Genomic DNA, 26,406 nt, shown 5'->3' on the forward strand with positions numbered 1-26,406 from the left:
TGACACGCAGGCACTAAGGCATGTACACACAGACAATCATACAGGCCATACATATGCACAGCGCTCTATTAAAATTCAAGATTTGAAGCTAGAACTACAATAGCCTAATGATAAAGAAGCCAAAAGCATATTAAAGATTCAAGAGTGGATGAAACCAGACTCACTGCTACTAATGAGGATTCCTGAACCTGATACCACTGCCAGTTCATTTTTCAAAAGGACAAGATGAAGAATAGAATACATCCCAGAAAGAGTTGTAAACAGGTTGAAACCAGCCTCCTTTTATTTTAAATGTGATATGTACAGGAACAAGGTCTGTATACATTTCTAAATATATCAGGTCAAAGTCTGAAAAACAATTGCACTGTGCTTACAATAGCTTTATACTTTAAACGTCATGATACATACAGCATTGTGAAGTCAGACGGGATACAAATACACTGATCACCTATGCAGAGGCTTATTTTAACTTTCACTGTAAAAAACTAGAACCAAACAACGAAAGCTTTTCAGGGAAACAAAAGTACCCCAAAACAATCATGACATACTGTACCGAAGAGATTCAAACGGTATGTGAAAAATACTTGGTGTAATGGTGTGTCAGTTAGCTACAAAAAGGATCTGACCACATTGTTTTCCCTCCTCAGGCACTTATTATAGACCTCTGAACCTAGCCATGAACTAGCCTGGTCCCAGGTCTGTTTGTGCCGTCTTGTTAATTGCATCCGGGCTAGAGTTTTCCCTAGGTACAGATCGAGGATCAGCTTTCCCCTCCCCCAATCCTAACCATTAGTGGGGGAAATGCAAAACTGACCCAAGATCAGCGACTAGGCCGAGGGAATTTCATCCTACACCCTTGTTAACAACGATGACCGTAGACGTTAACTAGACAGCACAAACAGATCTGGACCCAGGCTAGCAATGGACACCAGACAACAGATTCCCACCAGACTGCAGACATTGGCAAAGTACTGCAGAGCAGACGACATAACACTCTTATTTCCATGTTAGACATGTTCAACAGCTGATACAGGGAGTTCACTCTCTCACACCATGGCCTGAGTCCCAAATGGCACTCAAACTATTTAGCTCACCCATAGGGATCTGGTCAAAAGTAGTGCACTATGTAGGGAATAGGGTGCCATTTGGGACGCAATCTGCGTTAACTCACAAATGGAAGCTAATGCATTTCATATGACTGTACTTGGCGTAGGGAGAACACATTGAAGCACATCTCCAAAGCAGCGAGGTGCCAGACACTTCTGTTATAGTATACCACGAGGCGACACAGAGTACATACGCCAGTCATTTTCTTTTTTTTCCCCTTTTGTGTGTTCGCCACACTCTCCTTTGTTCGGTTGCATTCATCTCCACCATTCTGTACATTTCATAGACATCCGAGCATCGTCACATTAAAGGCCCATTATATACAAGAGGAGAGTGACTCACTAGTTCTCAGCTATACGGCAGCTGAACGCAACTACCACTCAAACACAATTTCATATTTTTATTAACAAAGGAAGATGGGTCGATTAAACCGAAATCTTGCATCAGTATTCCGATTGTCTCTCTTTCTGTTTCTTTGTGGAGCGAAACTGTGATGTGGCCCTCCACTCCGGAGCAGCCTCTTGCGACTGTGTTCTGTTCTTTGGCTGTGGCAGGCAGCAGGTGGCTTGTGATGAAAAATTCAGTGCAGGGCTGACGGGGGAAGAGGAGAGGTGGGGAGGAGGGGAGGATGGAGCCAGAGACAGGCAGACAGGCAGGCCAGGTTAGCCGTGCCCAGAGTGGAGAGGCCAGGCAGTGGATCAGAGACCTCTCTCTCACTCTCTGTGGAGACGACACACACATGAATCATTTATGAGGGGCCTTCATTAATAACCAGTGCTATGCCCTCCTTCTCCCCCTCCTTTAACACACTCCCTCTCTTTTCACTCTCTCTCTCTCTCTTTTCTCGAACCCTCTGGGGACTACTGAAGGGGCTTCTCATAAAGACAAAAACAATTAAAACAGATAAATAGAATACTGATAGAAGCTCAGCATTGTTGTTTTGACTTAGTGTTAGAGTAGTACTGTCTAGGCAGCCCAGGGGTTTTTCCTGGCCAGGGGTGGGCAAGGGACAGGGGTGACAGGTCATGTCGGAGCCATGGTTAACAACACCAGACCACAACGGAAGTGTCAATGATGGAGACCACACTCGCACATCGCTCACTCACATTCAGACACACGGTCTCTCTCACATGCACGCATGCACAAAGGCACACACACCCACACATACACACTTGTCCATGGCTTAAAATAACGTCCGTTTGCCTATCTGTTTGATTGTCAGAGCGTGAGGGTAACAGATGTCTGTGAATCACACAACACTACTACCCAGAAAGCATTGTGACCATAAATACAGAAAGTCTCACTTAACAACAAACAGTCTGTAGGAGGGGAACATGACTGACTAGGACTGAATGGACGACTAAGAGGTCACGTCCAGGGTAAGCCATTATTTCAAACACCCACTGTGCAGTCCCTAACTCTTCTTAGATCAATCTCGGCTAATCAGCTCCTCAAGTTGTGCACGTCTTCCACAACTGTGGCCCCCTCTTGCCTGTCCCTATCCCTATCCCCTCAGGAGTAGAAGGAGCTTCCCCATTCTATGCTACGCAGCTCCTCAAGTTGTCCATATCCATCGCCACCAATTGTGGCCTCCTCTTGGAAGCCCTGTCCCTTCCCCTATACCTTCCCCTTTCCTCTGTTCCCTCAGGAGTAGAAGGGCCTTCCCTTCTCGGGCCCCTGCAGCTTGTTGAGCCTGGCCAGCTGGGAGGGCGAGGGGGGTACGTCCTGTCTATAGGGGCCCTTAGGCGACACAGGGTCCTTGTGAGCCGAGTACCCGTCATAGGTTTTGTTCCCTGGGTGCTCCTGCGGGGGCGCTAGGAGTAGCTGCTTCCCTTTGGCCTCCTGCTCTCTGCGTCTCTGCTCCTGCCTCAGCAGCTCCTGGGCTTCCAGGAGGACGCGGGCATTCACGCCGCTCATCCCCGGGTAGCCGTTTCTGGAGCCCTTGTAGCTAGAGTAGCGAGGGTTCTCCTTGGCCGTCTGGAAGCCATCACCCGGCGGGTAGACCTTGTCCCAGGAGTCCTGAGAGATGGAGCTGGGGTTCTTCCTGGGTTGCCTGCGGAGGGAGGGCGAAAGCGTGAATGAAAGGTAGTGCGAGACACGAGTGAAAAGAGCGTTTTAAAGAGGAAGAGTGCATTGACTCAGTAAGAGAAGGGTGAGAAAGTGAGAGAAAAAGGTGAGACCACAGAAATAGAATGACTAGAATGGGATTCCACATTCAAGCCAATGATCCCATAATGGGTGGACTGGACTGGCGTCTATTTATACTGTACCCATGGGAATAAAACAGGCTGCCATTTAGAGTGTACCAGTGGTGATGCTATTTCTACGGATGAGACACGAGTGAAGATGTTAAGAGGGTTTTAAAGAGAAGGGGTGCAATGACTCGGAAAGAGGAGATTCCACAGAGAGGCCGAACCAGACAAAGCCCAGCACCACCCATAACCAATAGGCAATTTAGCACACAATAAAAACACAGAAACACATAAACCTAGAGGGACAGTGACACATCCATTTCCATCCATATAGCCTTTTTGTGAAGGACAGACAGGCCCATTGGGTTTGACAGGCAGTAATAGCAGCCCTGCTGCAAATGAGACTCAACCGGACCCACTATGTCACTCTGGCGGTTTCACAGTAGAAATCTGACATGGTATTTAAAAACGGAGGAGCTGTCAGCCTCCTTCTTCCATACAACATACAGTCAGTCAGCCCTGCAGATGTGTGTGTGTGTGACATCACCCCGACTCATGCTTGACTGGGCACTTTGTGAGCTCTCTGTGTTCAGCCCATATGATATGCATGAGTGTTCAGGCCTAGAGCACTGCTTATCTCAGGGGCAGGAGAAATGGAATAGACTGAATAACATCAACGAACCAGACCTGGGTTCAAACACTATTTGAAATAATTTCAAATACTTAATCCGTGCTTGATTGAGCTTGTCTGATGGACCAATAGAATAGTCCCTAAACGGTAAACCCCACCCACCTGGCACTCTAGGCAGGATAGAGCAAACACTCAAAGTATATGAAAGATTTCAAATAGTATTTGAACCCAGGTCTGCAACGAACAGGCTTTTGTCTCAGAGCCATGCATAATTAGTGGATTTATCAACCAACTGTGAAGAAGAAACCAGATTATTTCTGTATTTGAAGAAAACCATTATAATGAAAAATGTGTGTGATACCAGACCTTTGTGTGAAGATGACCGGTTAGAAATATACTGACCAAAAATATAATCTCAACACGCAACAATTTCATTGATTTTACAGAGTTACAGTTCATATGAGGAAATCAGTCACTCTAAATAAATAAATGATGCCCGAATCTATGGATTTCACATGACTGGGAATACAGATATGCATCTGTTGCTCGTAGATACCACAATGGGCCTCACAATTTCGTCATGGTATCTCTTTGCATTCAAATTGCCATCGATAAAATGCAATTGTGTTCGTTGTCCGTAGCTTATGCCAGCCCATACCATAAACTAACCGCCATTATGGGGCAGTCTGTTCACAAAGTTGACATCAGCAAATCGCTCGCCCACACGACGCCATACACATGGTCTGCGGTTGTGAGGCCGGCTGGAAATACTGCCAAATTCTCAAAAATTACGTTGAGGTGGATTATGGTAGAGAAATTAACATTCAATTGGCAACAGATCTGGTGGACATTCCTGCAATAAGCATGCCAATTGCACACTCCCTCAAAACTTGAGACATCTGTGACATTGTGTTTTGTGAAAAAACTGCACATTTTAGAGTGGCCTTTTATTGTCCCCAGCACAAGGTGCACCTGTGTAATGATCATGCTGTTTAATCAGATTCTTGATATGCCACACCTGTCAGGTGGATGGATTATCTTGGCAAAGGAGAAATGCTCAATTACAGGGATGTAAACACATTTGTGCACAAAATTTGAGAGAAATAAGCTTTTTGCGTGTAAGGAAAAATATTATTCGTAGATCTTTTATTTCAGCTCATGAAACTTGGGACCAACAATTTAAATGTTGCGTTTCTATTTTAGTTCAGTGTAGATATGCTTTCTTTCAACCCATAACATATAGTACCAGTCAAAAGTTTTGACACACGTACTCATTCAAGGGTTTTTCTTTATTTTCACTATTTCCTACATTGTAGAATAATAGTGAAGACATCAAAACTATGAAATAACACATAAGGAATCATGTAGTAAGCAAAAAAAGTGTTAAACAAATCAAAATATATTTTATATTTGAGATTCTTCAAAGTAGCCACCCTTTACCTTGATGACAGCTTTGCACACTCTTGGCATTCCCTCAACCAGCTTCATGAGGTAGTCACCTGGAATGCATTTCAATTAACAGGTGTGCCTTGTTAAAAGTTATCGTGGAATTTCTTTCCTTCTTAATGCGTTTGAGCCAGTCAGTTGTGTTGTGACAAGGTGGGGGGTGGGGGAAGATAGCCCTATTTGGTAAAAGACCAAGTCCATATTGGCAAGAACAGCTCAAATAAGCAAAGAGAAACAAAAGTTTCTTCAAGAGCAGTCGCAAAAACCATCAAGCTCTATAATGAAACTGTCTGTCATGAGGAACGCCACAGGAAAGGAAGACCCAGAGTTACCTCTGCTGCAGAGGATAACTTCATTAGAGTTACCAGCCTCAGAAATCAGCAATTAACTGCACCTCAGATTGCAGCCCAACTAAATGCTTTACAGAGTTCAATTAACAGACATCTCAACATCAACTGTTCAGAGGAGACTGCGTGAATCAGGCCTTCATGGTCGAATTGCCGCAAAGAAACCACTACGAAAAGGACCCCAATAAGAAGAAGAGACTTGCTTGGGCCAAGAAACACGAGCAATGGACAATAGACCAATGGAAATCTATCCTTTGGATTGATGAGTTCCCACAGTGAAGCATGGAGGAGGTGGTGTGATGGTGCTTTGCTGGTGACACTGTCTGGGTTTTATTTATCTGTCATATCCTCACATGGTCTCTCGTATCATTGCTATGCAGACGACACACAATTAATCTTCTCCTTTCCCCCTTCTGATAACCAGGTGGCGAATCGCATCTCTGCATGTCTGTCAGACATATCAGTGTGGATGACGGATCACCACCTCAAGCTGAACCTCGGCAAGACGGAACTGCTCTTCCTCCCGGGGAAGGACTGCCCGTTCCATGATCTCGCCATCACGGTTGACAACTCCCTTGTGTCCTCCTCCCAGAGTGCTAAGAATCTTGGCGTGATCCTGGACAACACCCTGTCGTTCTCCACTAACATCAAGGCGGTGACCCGATCCTGTAGGTTCATGCTCTACAACATTCGCAGAGTACGACCCTGCCTCACACAGGAAGCGGCGCAGGTCCTAATCCAGGCACTTGTCATCTCCCGTCTGGATTACTGCAACTCGCTGTTGGCTGGGCTCCCTGCCTGTGCCATTAAACACCTACAACTCATCCAGAACGCCGCAGCCCGTCTGGTGTTCAACCTTCCCAAGTTCTCTCACGTCACCCCGCTCCTCCGCTCTCGCCACTGGCTTCCAGTTGAAGCTCGCATCCGCTACAAGACCATGGTGATTGCCTACGGAGCTGTGAAGGGAACGGCACCTCCATACCTTCAGGCTCTAATCAGGCCCTACACCCAAACAAGGGCACTGCGTTCATCCACCTTTGGCCTGCTGGCCCCCCTACCTCTGAGGAAGCACAGTTCCCGCTCAGCCCAGTCAAAACTGTTCGCTGCTCTGGCACCCCAATGGTGGAACAAGCTCCCTCACGACGCCAGGACAGCGGAGTCAATCACCACCTTCCGGAGACACCTGAAACCCCACCTCTTTAAGGAATACCTAGGATAGGATAAAGTAATCCTTCTAACCCCCCCCCCCCCTTAAAAGATTTAGATGCACTATTGTAAAGTGGTTGTTCCACTGGATATCATAAGGTGAATGCACCAATTTGTAAGTCGCTCTGGATAAGAGCGTCTGCTAAATGACTTAAATGTAAATGTAAATGTAAAATTTAGAATTCAAGGCACACGTAACCAGCATGAGTACAACAGCATTCTGCAGCAATACGCCATCCCATCTGGTTTGCGCTTATTGGGACTATCATTAACCCAATTGAAATGGTTTGGAATGAGTTGGACCGCAGAGTGAAGGAAAAGCAGCCAACAAGTGTTCAGCATATGTGGGAACTCCTTCAAGACTGTTGGAAAAGCATTCCAGGTGACAACCTCAAGCTGTCATCAAGGCAAAGTGTGGCTACTTTGAAGAATCTAACATCTAAAATACATTTTAATTTGTTTAACACTTTGTTTGCTTACCACATGATTCCATGTGTGTTATTTCCTAGTTTTGATGTCTTCACTATTATTCTATAATGTAGAGAATAGCGAAAATAAATAAAAAACCCTTGAATGAGTAGGTGTGTCCAACCTTTTGACAGGTACTGTAAATTGAAACACAAAGCCAACTATTTACATTAAACCCCTGGTTGAACAACTCCAATTTCAAAAGACGGCTCTCTTCATCTTCCACATATGATTTCATTTCATTGACATAAAAGGACAATTGGCCTGTTTCTCTGTGAGTAATGTAAACCAGCCATCTCTTCTCCATTAGATATTGTGCTAGTACCGTACATATGATGTAAAAAGAGAAAGCGAGATGAGGGATGGAGGAGGAACATGTGGCATTAGTCACATTCTCTGTGTCCCAAATGGCACACTATTCCATTCCCTCAGTGGACAACCATAGGGCTCTGGTCAAAAGTAGTGCACTATATGGGGAATAGGGTGCCATTTGGGACGCACATAGACAGACAGTGTTCTAAAGAGACCAAAGCTACAGCAGCTGTTGCAGTGGGAGGCCCTTTGGTCCTGCTGTAAATGGCATGACTTTGGCTGTGTGATCAATGTTGTTTCATTGACAACGGTCATTGTTCAAATGATGCATTTGAATTGGAACCCCTTGTTTAGCAAAGCTTCACCAAGAGGAAACTGACCTTTATCTGAAATGAAAGCTGTTTTTGAACGCATAGGCCATGATTCAGCCATTCAACCAACGGCAGCAGTTGTGTGTGTGTGTGTGTGTCTGGGGCCATATGAAATCCATCAAAATCACACAAGCTGATACCAGGCCCCATATTACTCCAAGCCTGTGGTCTGGTCATCCAATGGCATTTTGAAGGTAAACAATCAGATTCTTAAGATAATACAAAACAGGTTTATCCAAACAACTGGCCTTAATAGAATTACAATGAAATTACACCACAAAGCCACAGGATGTTTCTTTGACCAGGCATCGGAGACATTGGTACAATAAATCTCCGCCTTAAACAGAGCTGCTTCTTCAAATATTTAACAAGCGGGATTCTGTATCAACAACCGAGGATTAAGCAGAATTGATGAAGTACTAGCTCGGAGACTAGGAGATTACATCTTGGTGATAAGTCATTGCTGACTGGAGAATGTAAGGTCGAGAGCATACTGGGGATTTACTGTTACATACACTACATACACAAAAGTATGTGAACACCCCTTCAAATGAATGGATTTGACCATTTCAGCCACACCTGTTGCTGTCAGGTGTATAAAATCGACCACACGGCCATGCAATCTCCATAGACAAACATTGGCAGTAGAATGGCCTCACTGAAGAGTTCAGTGACTTTCAACATGGCACCGTCATAGGACGCCACCTTTCCAACAAGTCAGATCGTCAATTTTCTGCCCTGCTAGAGCTGCCCCGGTCAACTGTAAGTGGTGTTATTGTGAAGTGGAAAAGTCTCGAAGCAACAACGGCTCAGCTGCGAAGTGGTAGGACACACAAGCTTACAGAACGGGACTGCCGAGTGCTGAAGTGCGCACAAATCGTCTGTCCTCGGTTCAACACTCACTACTGAGTTCCAAACTGCCACTGGAAGCAACGTCAACACAATAACTGTTCGTCGGGAGCTTCATGAAATGGATTTCCACAGCAGAGCAGCCGCACACAAGATTTAGATCACCATGCGCAATGACAAGCATCGGCTGGAGTGGTGCAAAGCTCGCCGCCATTGGACACTGGAGCAGTGGCAACTCGTTCTCTGGAGTGATGAATCACGCTTCACCATCTGGCAGTCCGACGGACTAATCTGGGTTTGGTGGATGCCAGGAGAACTCTACCTGCCCAAATGCACAGTGCCAACTAAAGTTTGGTGGAGGAGGAATAATGGTCTGGGCTGTTTTTCCATGGTTTGGGCTCGGTCCCTTAGTTCCAGTGAAGGGAAATGTTTCGCTACAGCATTCAATTACATTCTAGATGATTCTGTGCTTCCAACTTTGAGGCAGCAGTTTGGGGAAGGCCCTTTCCTGTTTCAGACAATGCCCCCGTGCACAAAGCGAAGTCCACACAGAATTGGTTAGTCGAGATCGGTGTGGAACAACTTGACTGGCCTGCACAGAGCCCTGACCTCAACCCCATCAAACACCTTTGGCATGAATTGTAACACCAACTGCAAGCCAGGCCTAATCGCCCAACATCAGTGCCCAACCTCACTTACGCTCGTGGCTGAATGGAAGCAAGTCCACGCAGCAATGTTCCAACATCTAGTGGAAAGCTTTCCCAGAAGAATAGAGGCAGTTATATCATCAAAGAGGGGACCAACTCCATAGTAATGCCTATGATCTTGGAATGAGCAGGTGTCGACATACTTTTGGTCATGTAGTGTATCTCAGGTTACTGTAAAATGTATCTCTTGGTTCAAACTCACCACTGACTGTACTAGTTAGCATACAGTATCATGGTTCAGCTGCAGAGCAGTTCGACCACATGCTTCCTCCAGTTTCTACAGTCGCTAGCAAGGTTTGCAATTTGATGTGGTTGGACCTACTTGTTTTCAACATCTACTAGGCCTTGACAGTTTAGTGTACTGTAATTGTGGAGGGTCTGGGGAAAACCACCCCCTGAAGTTAATTAAACTGATTACAGTTGCCCCCCCCCCCCACCACCACACACACACCTGTACACACATTCATCGCTACCACAACACATCTACCATTCACAGTACAGTCCAGTCAAGCTCATTTAGCAGCTTCCCACTACACAAGCATGACCTATCCTATAATCCCTCAGCCAATCACAAGCATGAACTATCCTCTAACCCCTCAGCCAATCACAAGCATGAACTATCCTCTAAACCCTCAGCCAATCATAAGCCACAGGCAGACACAACACTTCCTGTAATAACACACATATCATGTTGATCAAAGGTAACCACATTATCTCAGATTAGTGTGATCATGTCAGATTACTGGGGCTGGTAACGTGATACAGCCTGGCTGCATCGCAAATGGCAACCTATTCCTTTAGGGCTCTGGTCAAAAGCGTACATTATGTAGAGAATAGGGGGTCATTTGGGACGCAGACCCAGACTACGGTTTCACAACACATCACTGGGGGCACATCGCCTATCCTCCAGGACACCTACAGCACCTTCACAAGAAGGCCAAAAAGATCATCAAGGACATCAACCACCCAGTTACTCAACCCTGCACCTTAAAGGCTGCTGCCCTACATACAGTTGAAGTCGGAAGTTTATATACACCTTAGTTTTTCACAATTCCTGACATTTAATCCTAGTAAAAATTCCGTATTAGGTCAGTTAGGATCACCACTTTATTTTAAGAATGTGAAATGTCAGAATAATAGCAGAGAGAATTATTTATTTCAGCTTTTATTTCTTTCATCACATTCCCAGTGAGTCAGAAGTTTACATACACTCAATTAGTATTTGGTAGCATTGCCTTTAAATTGTTTAACTTGGGTCAAACGTTTCGGGTAGCCTTCCACAAGCTTCGCACAAAAGTTGTGAATTCTGGCCCATTCCTTCTGACAGAGCTGGTGTAACTGAGTCAGGTTTGTAGGCCTCCTTGCTCGCACATGCTTTTTCAGTTCTGCCCACAAATGTTCTATAGGATTGAGGTCAGGGCTTTGTGATGGCCACTCCAATACCTTGACTTTGTTGTCCTTAAGCCACTTTGCCACAACTTTGGAAGTATGTTTGGGGTCATTGTCCATTTGGAAGACCAAGCTTTAACGTCCTGACTGATGTCTTGAGATGACACTTCAATATATCCACAATTTTCCATCTTCATGATGCCATCTATTTTGTGAAGTGCACCAGTACCTCCTGCAGCAAAGCAACCCCACAACATGATGCTGCCACCCCCGTGCTTCACGGTTGGGATGGTGTTCTTCGGCTTGCAAGCCTCTCCCTTTGTCCTCCAAACATAACGATGGTCATTATGGCCAAACACTTCTATTTTTGTTCCATCAGACCAGAGGACATTTCTCTAAAAAGTACGATCTTTGTCCCCATGTGCAGTTGCAAACTGTAGTCTGGCTTTTTTATGGCGGTTTTGGAGCAGTGGCTTCTTCCTTGCTGAGCGGCCTTTCAGGCTATGTCGATATAGGACTCGTTTTACTGTGGATATAGATACTTTTGTACCTGTTTCCTCCAGCATCTTCACAAGGTCCTTTGTTGTTGTTCTGGGATTGATATGCACTTTTTGCACTAAGGTTCATTCATCTCTAGGAGACAGAACACGTCTCCTTCCTGAGCGTTATGATGACTGCGTAGTCCCATGGTGTTTATACTTGCTTACTACTGTTTGTACAGATGAACGTGGTACCTTCAGGCGTTTGGAAATTTCTCCCAAAGATGAACCAGACTTGTGGAAGCCTACAATTTTTTTCTGAGGTCTTGGCTGATTTCTTTTGATTTTCTCATGATGTCAAGCAAAGAGGCACTGCGTTTGAAGGTAGGTTTTGAAATACATCCATAGGTACACCTCCAATTGACTCAAATTATGTCAATTAGCCGATCAGAAGCTTCGAAAACCGTTACAGCATTTTCTGGAATTTTCCAAGCTGTTTAAAGGCACAGTCAACTTAGTGTATGTAAACTTCTGACCCACTGGAAATGTGATACAGTGAATTATAAATTAAATCATCTGTCTGTAAACAATTGTTTGAAAAATTACTCGTGTCACGCACAAAGTAGATGTCCTAACCGACTTGCCAAAACTATAGTTTGTTAACAAGAAATTTGTGGAGTGGTTGAACAATGAGTTTTAAATGACTGCAACTGTACATAGACATGGAATCAATGGTCACTTTAATAATGGCACACTAGTCACTTTAATCATGTTAACATACTGTATTCTATTCTACTGTATTTTAGTCCATGCAACTCCGACATTGCTCATCCTAATATTCATATATGTCTTAATTCCATTCTTTTACTTTAGATGTATGTATATTTTTGTGAATTGTTAGATACTACTGCACTGTTGGAGCTAGGAACACAAGCATTTGCTAAATATGTGTGTGACCAATAACATTTGATTTGTGCTTTGACAGGAATGATCCATTTGTATATGTGGGCTGATAATATCAGGCTGATGTTATGTATATGAATGCATAATACCATGGTCACGGCAGTCAGCCAAGCGGTTAAGAGCGTTGGGCCAGTTACCGAAACACCGCTTGTCCAAAACCCTGAGCCGACTAGGTGAAAAATCTGTCGTTGTGCCCTTGAACAAGGCACTTAACCCTAATTGCTCCTGTAATTCGCACTGGATAAGAGCGTCTGCTAAATGACTCAAATGTAAATTGAAAAAATATTGGGATTATGTTGAACGTGGAAAACATTGTACGGCCTATGTGTGTTCGCTCTCCCTCTCTGTTACGCAGATGCACGCACGCAGACACACACACACACACACGCAGACACACACACACACACACACACGCAGACACACACACACACACACACACAGACACACACACACACACACACACACACACACACACCCTCGCTCTCTCACCGTGGCAGGGAGCTGTACTGTCTCTGCGCCTGTTGGAAGGCGTCTCTCTCCTCCTGCCTCTGTCTCTGTCTCTGCACCTCTACAGACACAGAGTGTCGGCCTGTCTGTTGTCCGTCTGTCTGGTACGGGCTTGGGCCTGTGTTGGTGTTGTTGGGCTGAAAGAGGGAGGGGCCAACATCCTGGTTATTCAACACACACAACTATCCGACACATACAGTACACCAGAGCCTTACATTTAAGAGTTTGGACATTGAGATTCGACCAAATCTATTAGGATGCATTTACAGTACATCTACGAATAAATAGAAGGGACTAAAAGTTGACCAAACTCTCTAAATATATGGCTCTGCAATACACTTACCAGGAGCCATCAAGACATGACCTGCTCTTGTCCTTCATCGTGGCCAGGTCAAACAGAGGTTAGACTGACAGACAGAGAGGAGGACGGAGGAGCATGCTGGTGACGCAGGGTGGACGGAGATGAGACGAGATGGATGTTAGTACTGTAGGTGTTAACGAAGCCTCTCGGCTGACGCCCTAGCACAGGTCATTAACCGTCCTGAACAGCCAGAGCGCACGCCACGGAACGCCACGGAGGAACAGCGTCGTCATTCAATTATCTCCAGCTCCTCCTGACAGGTTACTTGCGGATGCCTCCCAAATGGCACCCTACAGTATACCCTGCATTTTTGACCAGGGGCCTGGTCAAACATAGCGCACTGTATATGGGAATAGGGTGCCATTTGAGTCACACATCCCATATATCCTCCACGGAACACATTGAAACATGTCGAGGAATGACTAACTACCACGTCTTCGTTCTCCTTCCCCATCTTTCATCAGCGAGGAGGTGTGTGTAATGGCTGAGGATCAGTCATAACACAAAGGCTATCTAATTACTTTGATGGGCCATGCCAAGTATTCATACAGAGTGCCACGCTCTAGTGGTGGAAGGGCCATAAAGCGATTTGTCCCGTCATCTCAGGGAGGACCTCTGAGACACCCACATTAAACCTAATGAATCATTTTAATCATCGGGGATTGATTGGCATAACCTGGGCTGTTGGGCGTGCTGTCGCACTCTATTGCCATGGCGACGCCAGCCAGACCATGGAACAGGCCATGGACACCTAAAAGGTAGCTAGCTCATCTCCATCCATATCGCTAGCTAAGGTCATAAGTTCCGGAACTCCAATTTGAGCAGCAGCAGCTGAAAAATGAGCTCCTACAAATATTGAAATTTACATGGTTTTTAGAGTGAAGTACATCGGAAAAAAGCAAAAGAAAACTGCAAGACTGAATAGGAGAAAAAACAAGCAACAAACAAAGAAGATAGGCTTTTGAAAAATAACTATTTTTCATAAAATTGTAGTTATCTTAGCAAGCTGAATTGTTTACCAGTTGCTAAGCAGTTGCTAGGGACTCTTTTGGAAGAAGCTAGCTAGCTAACAAAGAACAACAAAGAATATCTAGTTAACAGAAGAAAAGAAAGAGAAAATCAGGACAGAAGAAAAAGGATATCAAAGTGAAACAGTTCTCTAAAGACACAGGAGACAATAATACAAGAAACAACACTTCTGTAGCTTGTCAACTATGTGTCTGTCTATCCCTGTTCTCTCCTCTCTGCACAGGCCATACAAACGCTTCACACCGCGTGGCCGCTGCCACTCTAACCTGGTGGTCCCAGCGCGCACGACCCACGTGGAGTTCCAGGTCTCCGGCAGCCTCTGGAACTGCCGGTCTGCAGCCAACAAGGCTGAGTTCATCTCAGCCTATGCTACCCTCCAGTCCCTAGACTTCCTGGCGCTGACGGAAACATGGATTACCACAGATAACACTGCTACTCCTACTGCTCTCTCTTCGTCTGCCCACGTTTTCTCGCATACCCCTAGAGCATCGAGCCAGCGGGGTGGTGGCACTGGAATCCTCATCTCTCCCAAGTGGACATTCTCTCTTTCTCCCCTGACCCATCTGTCTATCTCCTCATTTGAATTCCATGCTGTCACAGTTACCAGCCCTTTCAAGCTTAACATCCTTATCATTTATCGCCCTCCAGGTTCCCTTGGAGAGTTCATCAATGAGCTTGACGCCTTGATAAGTTCCTTTCCTGAGGATGGCTCACCTCTCACAGTTCTGGGTGACTTTAACCTCCCCACGTCTACCTTCGACTCATTCCTCTCTGCCTCCTTCTTTCCACTCCTCTCCTCTTTCGACCTCACCCTCTCACCTTCCCCCCCTACTCACAAGGCAGGCAATACGCTTGACCTCATCTTTACTAGATGCTGTTCTTCCACTAATCTCATTGCAACTCCCCTCCAAATCTCCGACCACTACCTTGTATCCTTTTCCCTCTTGCTCTCATCCAACACTTCTCACTCTGCCCCTACTCGGATGGTATTGCGCCGTCCCAACCTTCGCTCTCTCTCTCCCGCTACTCTCTCCTCTTCCATCCTATCATCTCTTCCCTCTGCTCAAACCTTCTCCAACCTATCTCCTGATTCTGCCTCCTCAACCCTCCTCTCCTCCCTTTCTGCATCCTTTGATTTTCTCTGTCCCCTATCCTCCAGGCCGGCTCGGTCCTCCCCTCCTGCTCCGTGGCTCGACGACTCACTACGAGCTCACAGAACAAGGCTCCGGGCAGCTGAGCGGAAATGGAGGAAAACTCGCCTCCCTGCGGACCTGGCATCCTTTCACTCACTCCTCTCTACATTCTCCTCTTCTGTCTCTGCTGCTAAAGCCACTTTCTACCACTCTAAATTCCAAGCATCTGCCTCTAACCCTAGGAAGCTCTTTGCTACCTTCTCCCTCCTGAATCCTCCTCCCCCTCCCCCCCCCTCCTCCCTCTCTGCCGATGACTTCGTCAACCATTTTGAAAAGAAGGTTGACGATATCCGATCCTCGTTTGCTAAGTCAAACGACACCGCTGGTCCTGCTCACACTGCCCTACCCTGTGCTTTGACCTCTTTCTCCCCTCTCTCTCCAGATGAAATCTCGCGTCTTGTGACGGCCGGCCGCCCAACAACCTGCCCACTTGACCCTATCCCCTCCTCTCTTCTCCAGACCATTTCCGGAGACCTTCTCCCCTTCCTCACCTCGCTCATCAACTCATCCTTGACCGCTGGCTACGTCCCTTCCGTCTTCAAGAGAGCGAGAGTTGCACCCCTTCTGAAAAAACCTACACTCGATCCCTCCGATGTCAACAACTACAGACCAGTATCCCTTCTTTCTTTTCTCTCCAAAACTCTTGAACGTGCCGTCCTTGGCCAGCTCTCCTGCTATCTCTCTCAGAATGACCTTCTTGATCCTAATCAGTCAGGTTTCAAGACTGGGCATTCAACTGAGACTGCTCTTCTCTGTGTCACGGAGGCTCTCCGCACTGCTAAAGCTAACTCTCTCTCCTCTGCTCTCATCCTTCTAGACCTATCTGCTGCCTTTGATACTGTGAACCATCAGATCCTCCTCTCCACCCTCTCCGAGTTGGGCATCTCCGGCGCGGCCCACGCTTGGATTGCGTCCTACCTGACAGGTCGCTCCTACCAGGTGGCGTGGCGAGAATCTGTCTCCGCACCATGCGCTCTCACCACTGGTGTCCCCCAGGGCTCTGTTCTAGGCCCTCTCCTATTCTCGCTATACACCAAGTCACTTGGCTCTGTCATATCCTCACATGGTCTCTCCTATCATTGCTATGCAGACGACACACAATTAATCTTCTCCTTTCCCCCTTCTGATAACCAGGCGGCGAATCGCATCTCTGCATGTCTGTCAGACATATCAGTGTGGATGACGGATCACCAGCTCAAGCTGAACCTCGGCAAGACGGAGCTGCTCTTCCTCCCGGGGAAGGACTGCCCGTTCCATGATCTCGCCATCACGGTTGACAACTCCCTTGTGTCCTCCTCCCAGAGTGCTAAGAACCTTGGCGTGATCCTGGACAACACCCTGTCGTTCTCCACTAACATCAAGGCGGTGACCCGATCCTGTAGGTTCATGCTCTACAACATTCGCAGAGTACGACCCTGCCTCACACAGGAAGCGGCGCAGGTCCTAATCCAGGCACTTGTCATCTCCCGTCTGGATTACTGCAACTCGCTGTTGGCTGGGCTCCCTGCCTGTGCCATTAAACCCCTACAACTCATCCAGAACGCCGCAGCCCGTCTGGTGTTCAACCTTCCCAAGTTCTCTCACGTCACCCCGCTCCTCCGCTCTCTCCACTGGCTTCCAGTTGAAGCTCGCATCCGCTACAAGACCATGGTGATTGTCTACGGAGCTGTGAAGGGAACGGCACCTCCATACCTTCAGGCTCTGATCAGGCCCTACACTCAAACAAGGGCACTGCGTTCATCCACCACTGGCCTGCTGGCCCCCCTACCTCTGAGGAAGCACAGTTCCCGCTCAGCCCAGTCAAAACTGTTCTCTGCTCTGGCACCCCAATGGTGGAACAAGCTCCCTCACGACGCCAGGACAGCGGAGTCAATCACCACCTTCCGGAGACACCTGAAACCCCACCTCTTTAAGGAATACCTAGGATAGGATAAAGTAATCCTTCTAACCCCCCCCCCCCCCCCCCTTAAAAGATTTAGATGCACTATTGTAAAGTGGTTGTTCCACTGGATATCATAAGGTGAATGCACCATTTTGTAAGTCGCTCTGGATAAGAGCGTCTGCTAAATGACTTAAATGTAAATGTAAATGTCATTTCCAGATGTGAATTTGTGCATATTACATATTGCATACATAAATTACAGTTGGTAATATGGTGTGATTGGATATGCATGATCCATTTAGTATCTTGAAATAATAACTTTGTAAGACAAGGAAACAAAGCTAGAAAACCACAACCTATAAAGCTTATCGAGGTATTAAAATGAACGCGGAAGGCGCTAAAATAAAATACAGAGAGGCAATATAAACGCTTCTGGCTGGCGAAAGCAGCCCCCGTGGATGTACTGCTCTTAGTGTGGTAAATGACCACAATAAAGGTTCCCCAACGCGGGAAGTAACAGTCTATCAGTCACTGTGATCGAATTAGCCCAAGGAAACCATGGTCGTGTTCAGTAGGGCACACCGTAGCAAAAGGTTTTGCAACGCAAAGTGACAATCTGTGTTCTTATTGGACGAATGAAGGTAGTACCCATTTCCAAAACGTTTTTTCCCCCCCCTACAGAACACAAGCCAGATTCCTCCACTCTCCTCTGGACCATAGTACAACAGTGAGAAATATACCATCCAGAGGGCTAGTAATCAGAGGTAGAGCTGTCTAACCTCCGCTAACCAGGAACACCTAACTAAACAGCATGCAGGACCGGATCATTAGGGAAGTGATTTGCAGCACAACTACAAACATGCTGGATTTCAGACAGCAGGCCCCAGCGGGCTATAGGGGAGATAATGCACAGGGCTGGCCTGACCTCCACATGGCGCTACTCTCCCTTCACTGTTTACCCAATGGGCCTTAGAATGGAATTCCCAGAACTCTTTTCACCTTGTGTATGTAGAGAAGTCATTCTTCTGGCTGACTTGACCAAAGAAATAGAATTACCAGAACGGACATTCCCATTCAAGTCAGCGTTCCGTAATGGGTGGGCCAGTGGCCATTATTGAGTGTGGTCTACCCATTGTGTAATTCTATTTCTTTGGACTTGTGACACTAGTCTAGACTCTAGACCAAACACTATGGCCACTAGAGAAGATGTGAATTGAATGTTATGTGCTGAGTCTGTCTCCTCACGCTAAATGGAATGGAGTGGGTGGAGCTGGACTGATGGGGTTAATGTTCTGATGTATAGAGCTTCTTAGTCTGATCAATTCACTCTAATAATGACACAGCTACTAATGCATTCTGTGTCCCAAATAGCACCATATCCCCTATATAGTGAACAAAGCATTGCACAATATAGGGCAAAGGGTGCCATTTGGGACACAGACACAATGTTTGTACAAGTGCATGACTTATTCCACATTTTGTTATGTTACAGCCTTATTCTAAATTGATTAAATAAATAAAAAATCCTCAGCAAAAAAAACAGAAATACGTTATTTACTTGGGTATTCAGACCCTTTGCTAAGAGACTTGAAATTGAGCTCAGGTGCATACTGTTTCCATTGATCATCCTTGAGATGTTTCTACAACTTGGAGTCCACCTGTGGTAAATTCAATTGATTGGACATGATTTGGAAAGGAACACAAATGAAATGAAATTACCTATCTATATAAAGGTCCCACAGTTGACAGCGCATGTATGAGGAAAACCCAACCCATGAGGTTGAAAGAATTGTCCGTAGAGCTCTGAGACAGGATTATGTCAAGGCACAGATTTGGGAAGGGTTCCAAAACATTTCTGCAGCATCAAAGTTCCCCAAGAACACAGTGGCCTCCATCATTCTTAAATGGAAGAAGTTTGGAACCACCAAGACTCTTCCTAGAGCTTGCTGCCCGGCCAAACTGAGCCATCGAGGGAGAAGGGCCTTGGTCAGGGAGGTGACCAAGAACCTGATGGTCACTCTGACAGAGCTCCAGAGTTCCTCTGTGGAGATGGGAGAACATTCCAGAAGAACAACCATCTCTGCAGCACTCCACCAATCAGGCCTTTATGGTAGACTGGCCAGACGGAAGCCACTCCTCAGTAAAAGGCACATGACAGCCCGCTTGGAGTTTCCCAAAAGGCAACCCTCAGACCATGAGAAACAAGATTCTCTGGTCTGATAAAACCAAGATTGAACTTATGGTGGCAGCATCATGCTGTGGGAATGTTTAACAGCGGGAGGGACGTGGAGACTAGTCAGGATTGAGGAAAAGAAGAATGGAACAAAGTACAGAGAGATTCTTGATGAAAATCAGGACCTCAGACTGGGGGTTAAGGTTCACCTTCCAACAGGACAAAGACCTTAAGCACACAGCCAAGACAACACAGGAATGGCTTCAGGACAAGTTTCTGAATGTCCTTGAGTGGCCCAGCCAGAGCCCGGACTTGAACCCGATTGAACATCTCTGGAGAGACCTGAAAATAGCTATGCAGCAACTCTCCCCATCCAACCTGACAGAGCTTGAGAGGATCTGCAGAGAAGAATGGGAGAAACTCCCCAAATACAGGTGTGTCAAGCTTATAGTGTCATACCCAAGAAGACGCAAGACTGTAATTGCTGCCAAAAGGTGCTTCAACAAATGATTGAGTAAAAAAGTCTAAAAACCTGTTTTTGTTTTGTCATTATGGGGTATTGTGTGTAGATGGATGAGGGGAAATAATTATTTAATCAATTTCAGAATAAGGCTGTAATGTAACAAAGTGTGGAAAAAGTCAAGGGGTCTGTATACTTTCTGAAGGCACTCTATATGCACAGGAAGCATAATTGAGTTTCAGCGACATATGTTACCATTTTCCATACTTTGGCAGTCAGTATGGCAGGGAAAAAAATCTAAGAACACAAAATTACTGTTGATTACTGTGCGGTTCTGTAAGACGTTGGTCATTCTGTTATTTAGAAATAAATTGTGATGGCAATCATGTCTGACTCCCTTCAATGGTGCGGTCATGGGAACAGGGTAACTTTGCTTTCTATCAGTAATGTAAATAAACAATGTGATGGTATTATCAAAGACTTTAAATCGGCAATCAGCAGTTGAAACAAAGTGATTTGGTAAAAAGCTGAGTGTAGGGGCTGGAGAAATGTGACCACTTTCAAATTCACAGACAGAGCTATGGATGCAAGGACTGACCATCCATGATATCAAATGTATAGTTTAAACCATGTTTTGAGGCTATGTATTGTTTGTTACATTTACATTGTTCACAAACATTGGAGTAAAACAAGCTTATATTTAGGGTTCTGATGTGGTACGACAGTTGAACTAAGCTCATGAGGCATTTATAAGTTATATTCTTCAACAATCAATGGGTACATATCATTAATTTCTAAGTAAAAAAATGGATGAATCAAACGCAGATTGTCCCTTTAATGACCATGTCTGAGTCCAAAATAGCACCCAAATTCCCCTAAGGCGCTGGTCAGAAGTAGTGCACTATACAGGGAATAGGGTGCCATTTGGGACACAACCAATATGTACATGCTTGACTGTGTAGAGCAACAAAACACCGCTTGAAAGCCCTTTCCCTCACACATTGCACACTCAGTGTCTCAAAACAAGACCAAGCTTTTTATTCGATATATCATCATCACCTCTGAATGAAGCCCAGGGCCCGTATGTATGAATCGTCTCAGAGTAGGAGTGCTGATCTAGGATCAGTTCTGCATTTTAGATCACAATGAATGATCCTAGCTCAGTACTCCTACTCTGATACACCTGATTCATACAGCCCCAGAGGTCAATGGAGTCTGTTCATGAGCTCTCCGTTTACAACTGTTAGAAAACTCATTCAAATCAATCCTTAGACAACGTAATATGAACGCCATATAAAGATGATAAAAACGGTACATGTTGACAGTGTCTAAACCAGCACTAAAAACATCACACATATATAGGCCTAAGTGACGAAAGTTGAATTAGTACAAATGTACTTCATAACAATGTATAGGATTAATACAACCAAATATTTCAATATATACAGCAGTGGTTATAGGACAAAGACATGACACAACAATATATACATATTCTAGAAATATTAAAGTAGTGACATTCAAACATTAGGCAAATTATTTTGCTGATAATTCATCATTTTACGTTGTAACAGACAGAATGTGAAATGTATACTTAAGGCATACTGCTGGTGTAATGGATGGAAGAATAGGACATAGTGCCATCTCAATCTAGGAACCAGATACCTTCAATTACATCATAGAAAGGTATTCTTTAAGAATTATCAAGGCATTTCCAATTTTTTTCCAATTGTAATTGTTCGAATTATCACTCATCCTATTTTGGTGGCCATGCCATCAAAAGAGTACAAATGTAAAAAAAATCCACAACGCCTGAACCTCTTCTCTAAAAAGGCACAGTTAAAAACCGACAATTGCGGGGTTGCTTTCTTATCACTCAGAAAGCACCCCCGCAATCAGACACACATACAGGAGTCCATTTGTCCATGAGAAGGTGGGCGGGTCCTTGTTTTGTGAGAGACAGACAGACAGACCAACAGATGGCATTGATGGCAGATGGGATGAGGAGGGTGGTCGTGATGGGTGGGGTTAGAGGTCAGGTGAGCGTGCCAGAGGGTCACATGCTCCTAGACGCATGCAGGTGGAGACGTTGGTTGCAGGTGGAGATGTTGGTTGCATCCAAAAAGGCAGCCTATTTTCCATGTAGTGCACTACTTTTAACCAGGTCCCATAGGCCTCTAGCCAAAAGTAGCGCACTAAATAGGGAATAGGGTGCCATTTGGGACTCACCCGTTGTAGTAAGAGTTATTGGGTCGTTCCATATGATTTTAATCCCTTTCTGACTGCATCCCTTTTGATTTGAACGGAACCTTCCATACATGTTTGCCTGTGGTAGACTTTCCTGACCTGATTGCCAAAACATTCAGGAGACCATTTTGCATACCCTACCATACCATGAGAAATCCATGTCTTCATCACTGAAAAGGATAAAAGGTTGAGTTTGATATCATTTAAACGCTTACAAACAGGATTGTCAAAGTATTTTATAATTTGAACTTTGGGCACTTCTGGGTCACTCCACAAAAAGAGTGCCTTTTGCGTGCGTCCCTTTGATATTTTATGTAGAATTTGTGCGCCAATATTGTATTTTAAAAGCCTGTTATATTACATGAAGTGCTCTTTAATATATACCACATGGATAATTAAATAAATCAGATTTTTAATATTAATAAAGACTAAAGTGCCAAAATTCTGCATTTTGACACGTCCCTCCATACACCCTCTGTCTTCTACGACTTTTACCCACTTAACCCCAACATTTCTCCATTTAACCCCAACATTTCTACACTTAACACCAACATTTCTACACTTAACACCAATATTTCTACACGTTTTCACCATCATTCTAAAGCCCTAGTTATTTAGTTGCTGTGACAAAGTAATTTCTGAATATTATTATTTATTTTATGTTATTAGTGATTCTTTTAAGGTCAACCCTGTTACATGAACTGAACTCTCGTTTTAAAATGGTAAAGAAAAGATAAAAAGACTTTGAACTAATAGTCAAATCATAGTGTAAAAGCAGGTGAGCTGGTCCTACTGTGCGGGTTGAGCATAACACCCTGTTACCTATAGATAAATAGACAGGCTAGAAATGTTTTAAAAATACAAAAATTGTGAAGCTAGAATTAATTACATTTTCCCTCCCTGCTGGACACAACAAGCTTCCATTCCCCCTGTCACAAGTGTATTTATGGATGATTTAAGAAGTCGCCAAACCTGTTACGGTCGTTGAAATCATATGGAACAACCCTATTAGAGAAGAGCCTGGGTTAGGTGGGAGACTCAGAGGAGTTAATGAGAAGAAGCTCCACAGGCTGAGGTTGTTCAGTCAATGTCATACTGGACAGTCCATACTCAGGGCTGGCCCGGTGGTTGTGAGGTTAGTGGTAGTAGGAGGCTCCACGATGTAGCCATCAAGCCAGCCAGCCAGCCAGGGTATTAGCAGCCCTCCTTGGCTGGCAGCGGTGGAGGTTGGTGGTGGTTAGTGAGGGAGGAGGTCCATGGAGAGCCAGGCAGGACCGACCCGGTTCTCAGCCCAGTCTCAGACACTCACCCAGGGCTGCTCGAAGCTGTAGGTGCGTCTCCGGTCGTCAGGGTCGTCGTCCCCCCTGGCCTGCTGGAACTCGTGCCTCAGCCGCTGTATCCGGTCGTGGTTGCTAGGCGCTAGTCTGTTGCTGCAAGGGGTTGAGAGTGAGAGAGGAAATACTACATGAGCATGGTGGTGGCCCATTTGGAACAAGTCTGTGTCCCAAAATGGCACAACATTTCCTATATAGTACAATACTTTTGACCAGAGCCTACAGTGCATTACATTAGGGAACAATGTACCATTTGGGACTGTTTCTATCAGCATAGCTGGGAAATGGTCCAGAAACTGGACTGTAATACACAGTAGAGCAGCGTTTCCAAAACTCGGTCCACAGGACCCCAAGGGTACACGTTTCGGTTTGTGCGCTAACACTACACAGCTGATTCAAATCAAAGCTTGATGATGAGTTGGTTATTTGAATCAGCTGTGTTGTGCTAGGGCAAAAACCAAAACATGCACCCCTTGGGGTCCCGAGGACCGAGTTTGGGAAACACAGCAGTAAAGCCTCAAACATGGATCAAACTAATAAATACTCATGTATTATTCATAACCATGGAGTATGGTGTCCCTAATGGCCCCGTATCCCCTATATAGTGCACTACTTTTGACCAGAGCCCTATGAACTGTCAAGAGAATAGGGAGAATTTGGGACACAACCAAGAACAAAGCAAAGTAGTGTGAACAGTCGATGGTCGAGCTACATCCTCAGGCCACACGTCACTCACCAACTTCTGTCCACTGTCTCTGAGCCCACTCATAACAAACAACCACGGCCCATTAAAACACGTCACCTGGCTCGTCTGCTTACTTATTGAACTGACCTTGACCAGAGAGAGACAGGTCCTCTCTAGCTCAGTTGGTAGAGCATGGCGCTTGCCATGCCAGGATTGTAAGTCTCTTTGGATAAAAGTGCCTGCTAAATGGCATATATTAAGTCTCTGCATTATACAGTAGAGCAGGCCTTGTCCCAGAAGCAGTGATGAAGATTAGGGCTGTTGCGGTGACCGTATTTCCGCCACACCGGCAGTCAGGACGACAATACAATTCCACGTGAATTGTTGAGTCACAGTAATCTCCTCTTATGCACTCTGGACATGCTTAGGTAGTACCCAATTTGCTAACTACCATCAGGTCCTAATGGCCTGGTACTCAGGGCTCTATTGTCCCTCCATCAGGTCCTAATGGCCTGGTACTCAGGGCTCTATTGTCCCTTCATCAGGTCCTGATGCCCTGGTACTCAGGGCTCTATTGTCCCTCCATCAGGTCCTGATGACCTGGTACTCAGGGCTCTATTGTCCCTCCATCAGGTCCTGATGCCCTGGTACTCAGGGCTCTATTGTCCCTCCATCAGGTCCTAATGGCCTGGTACTCAGGGCTCTATTGCCCCTCATCAGGCCCTAATGGCCTGGTACTCAGGGCTCTATTGTCCCTCATCAGGTCCTAATGGTCTGGTACTCAGGGCTCTATTGTCCCTCATCAGGTCCTAATGGTCTGGTACTCAGGGCTCAATTTTCTCTCTATCAGGTCCTAATGGTCTGGTACTCAGGGCTCTATTGTTTCTCGAAACACTGACATCAATGCAAATACAATCAAAAATCACATCCATCACTTATCATCAAAACAGTATAGTGCTTTTAACACTCAGCTCACTGTGATTGCATTATAAATAATTTTTTGGAAGAAAGAAGTTCAACAACAGGTTATAACAGTGTAAAACATGATTATTGTGGATGTTGTTTCAAAGCCCAACACAACTAAAAGTACAGAGCTTTCAACAGCCATACGCATATTAATTCAACAGCCATACGCATATTAAATCAACAGCCATTCGCATATTAATTCAACAGCCATACGCATATTAAATCAACACCCATACGCATATTACTTCTATACCCATACGCATATTAAATCAACACCCATACGCATATTAATTCAACACACATACGCATATTAATTCAACACCCATACGCATATTAATTCAACATCCATACGCATATTAGAGCTTATGCATACACATATACCTATACATGAGCCCAAGCATGGAAAAAAAAAACGGAATTAAAATTGAGATTGTGCAATACATATTACGCATGGCTGAAAAACATAAAACAAAACTGATTTAAGATGTCTTTGGTATACAATAGGTCTAGCCTATACTCCAAATTTAAACAAATTAGAGTAATGGCCTTTGAATGTGGCCTGTATTATTCTGCATTCTGGATGGACTGGTTACCTTATGCTATTCTCCAATCTTTGTATTCATGATTTGGGAGAGAACGTATAGGCCTAGCGACTAAGCCTACAGTTACAGTGAAATAACCGGAGTGGTCTATCCAGCATGACTGGAAACAAACCTGTGGGACAGTCACCTCCATTTGCTATTGGAGTGCATACGGATGACTTTTCCCTTGCCCCTGTTCCTACCCATTTGATAAAGATAATTGAACATATTAGTAAAGACAATATTACATTGAGAATAGTCTGATGGGTGATAATATGATCACTTGATGAGAGAACAGTTTGTTCAGCCTGAGGTAATGAACAGAGCACAAGCTTTTTTCTGCGACGTTGTTAAATCATCAACAGCCTTTAGTAGTACCATGAGGCCCATTATATGTTTGATTTATAAGACATTCTGAGGTTTGTATCTCTCACAAGTAAAGTTGCCAAATAACTCAATCTGGCGTATAGGACCTGTTTCAAATGATCCCTTTTACACTCAACAGAGCCACTTCATCTGCGCAC

At 45.1% G+C, this 26,406-nt stretch overlaps 1 protein-coding gene across 5 annotated transcripts in view; it reads right to left on the minus strand.

Moving 5' to 3' along the window:
• Positions 1-251: 251 nt before the first annotated feature.
• The window catches only part of LOC106568841 (partitioning defective 3 homolog), a 242,394-nt gene continuing 216,239 nt past the window's right edge, over positions 252-26,406 (minus strand). For all 5 annotated transcript variants that reach the window (XM_014139557.3, XM_014139559.3, XM_014139555.3 and 2 more), the window contains 3 exons: positions 23,626-23,746; positions 12,957-13,111; positions 252-3,160 (listed from right to left, as the gene is read on the minus strand). In XM_014139557.3, coding sequence (XP_013995032.3) covers positions 2,752-3,160; positions 12,957-13,111; positions 23,626-23,746 — 685 coding nt within the window. In that variant the 3' untranslated portion in view covers positions 252-2,751. The remainder of the gene's footprint in view (positions 3,161-12,956; positions 13,112-23,625; positions 23,747-26,406) is intronic.

Source organism: Salmo salar, chromosome 14 (assembly GCF_965601325.2).
Source record: "Salmo salar chromosome 14, fSalSal1, whole genome shotgun sequence".
Taxonomy (NCBI): domain Eukaryota; kingdom Metazoa; phylum Chordata; class Actinopteri; order Salmoniformes; family Salmonidae; genus Salmo; species Salmo salar.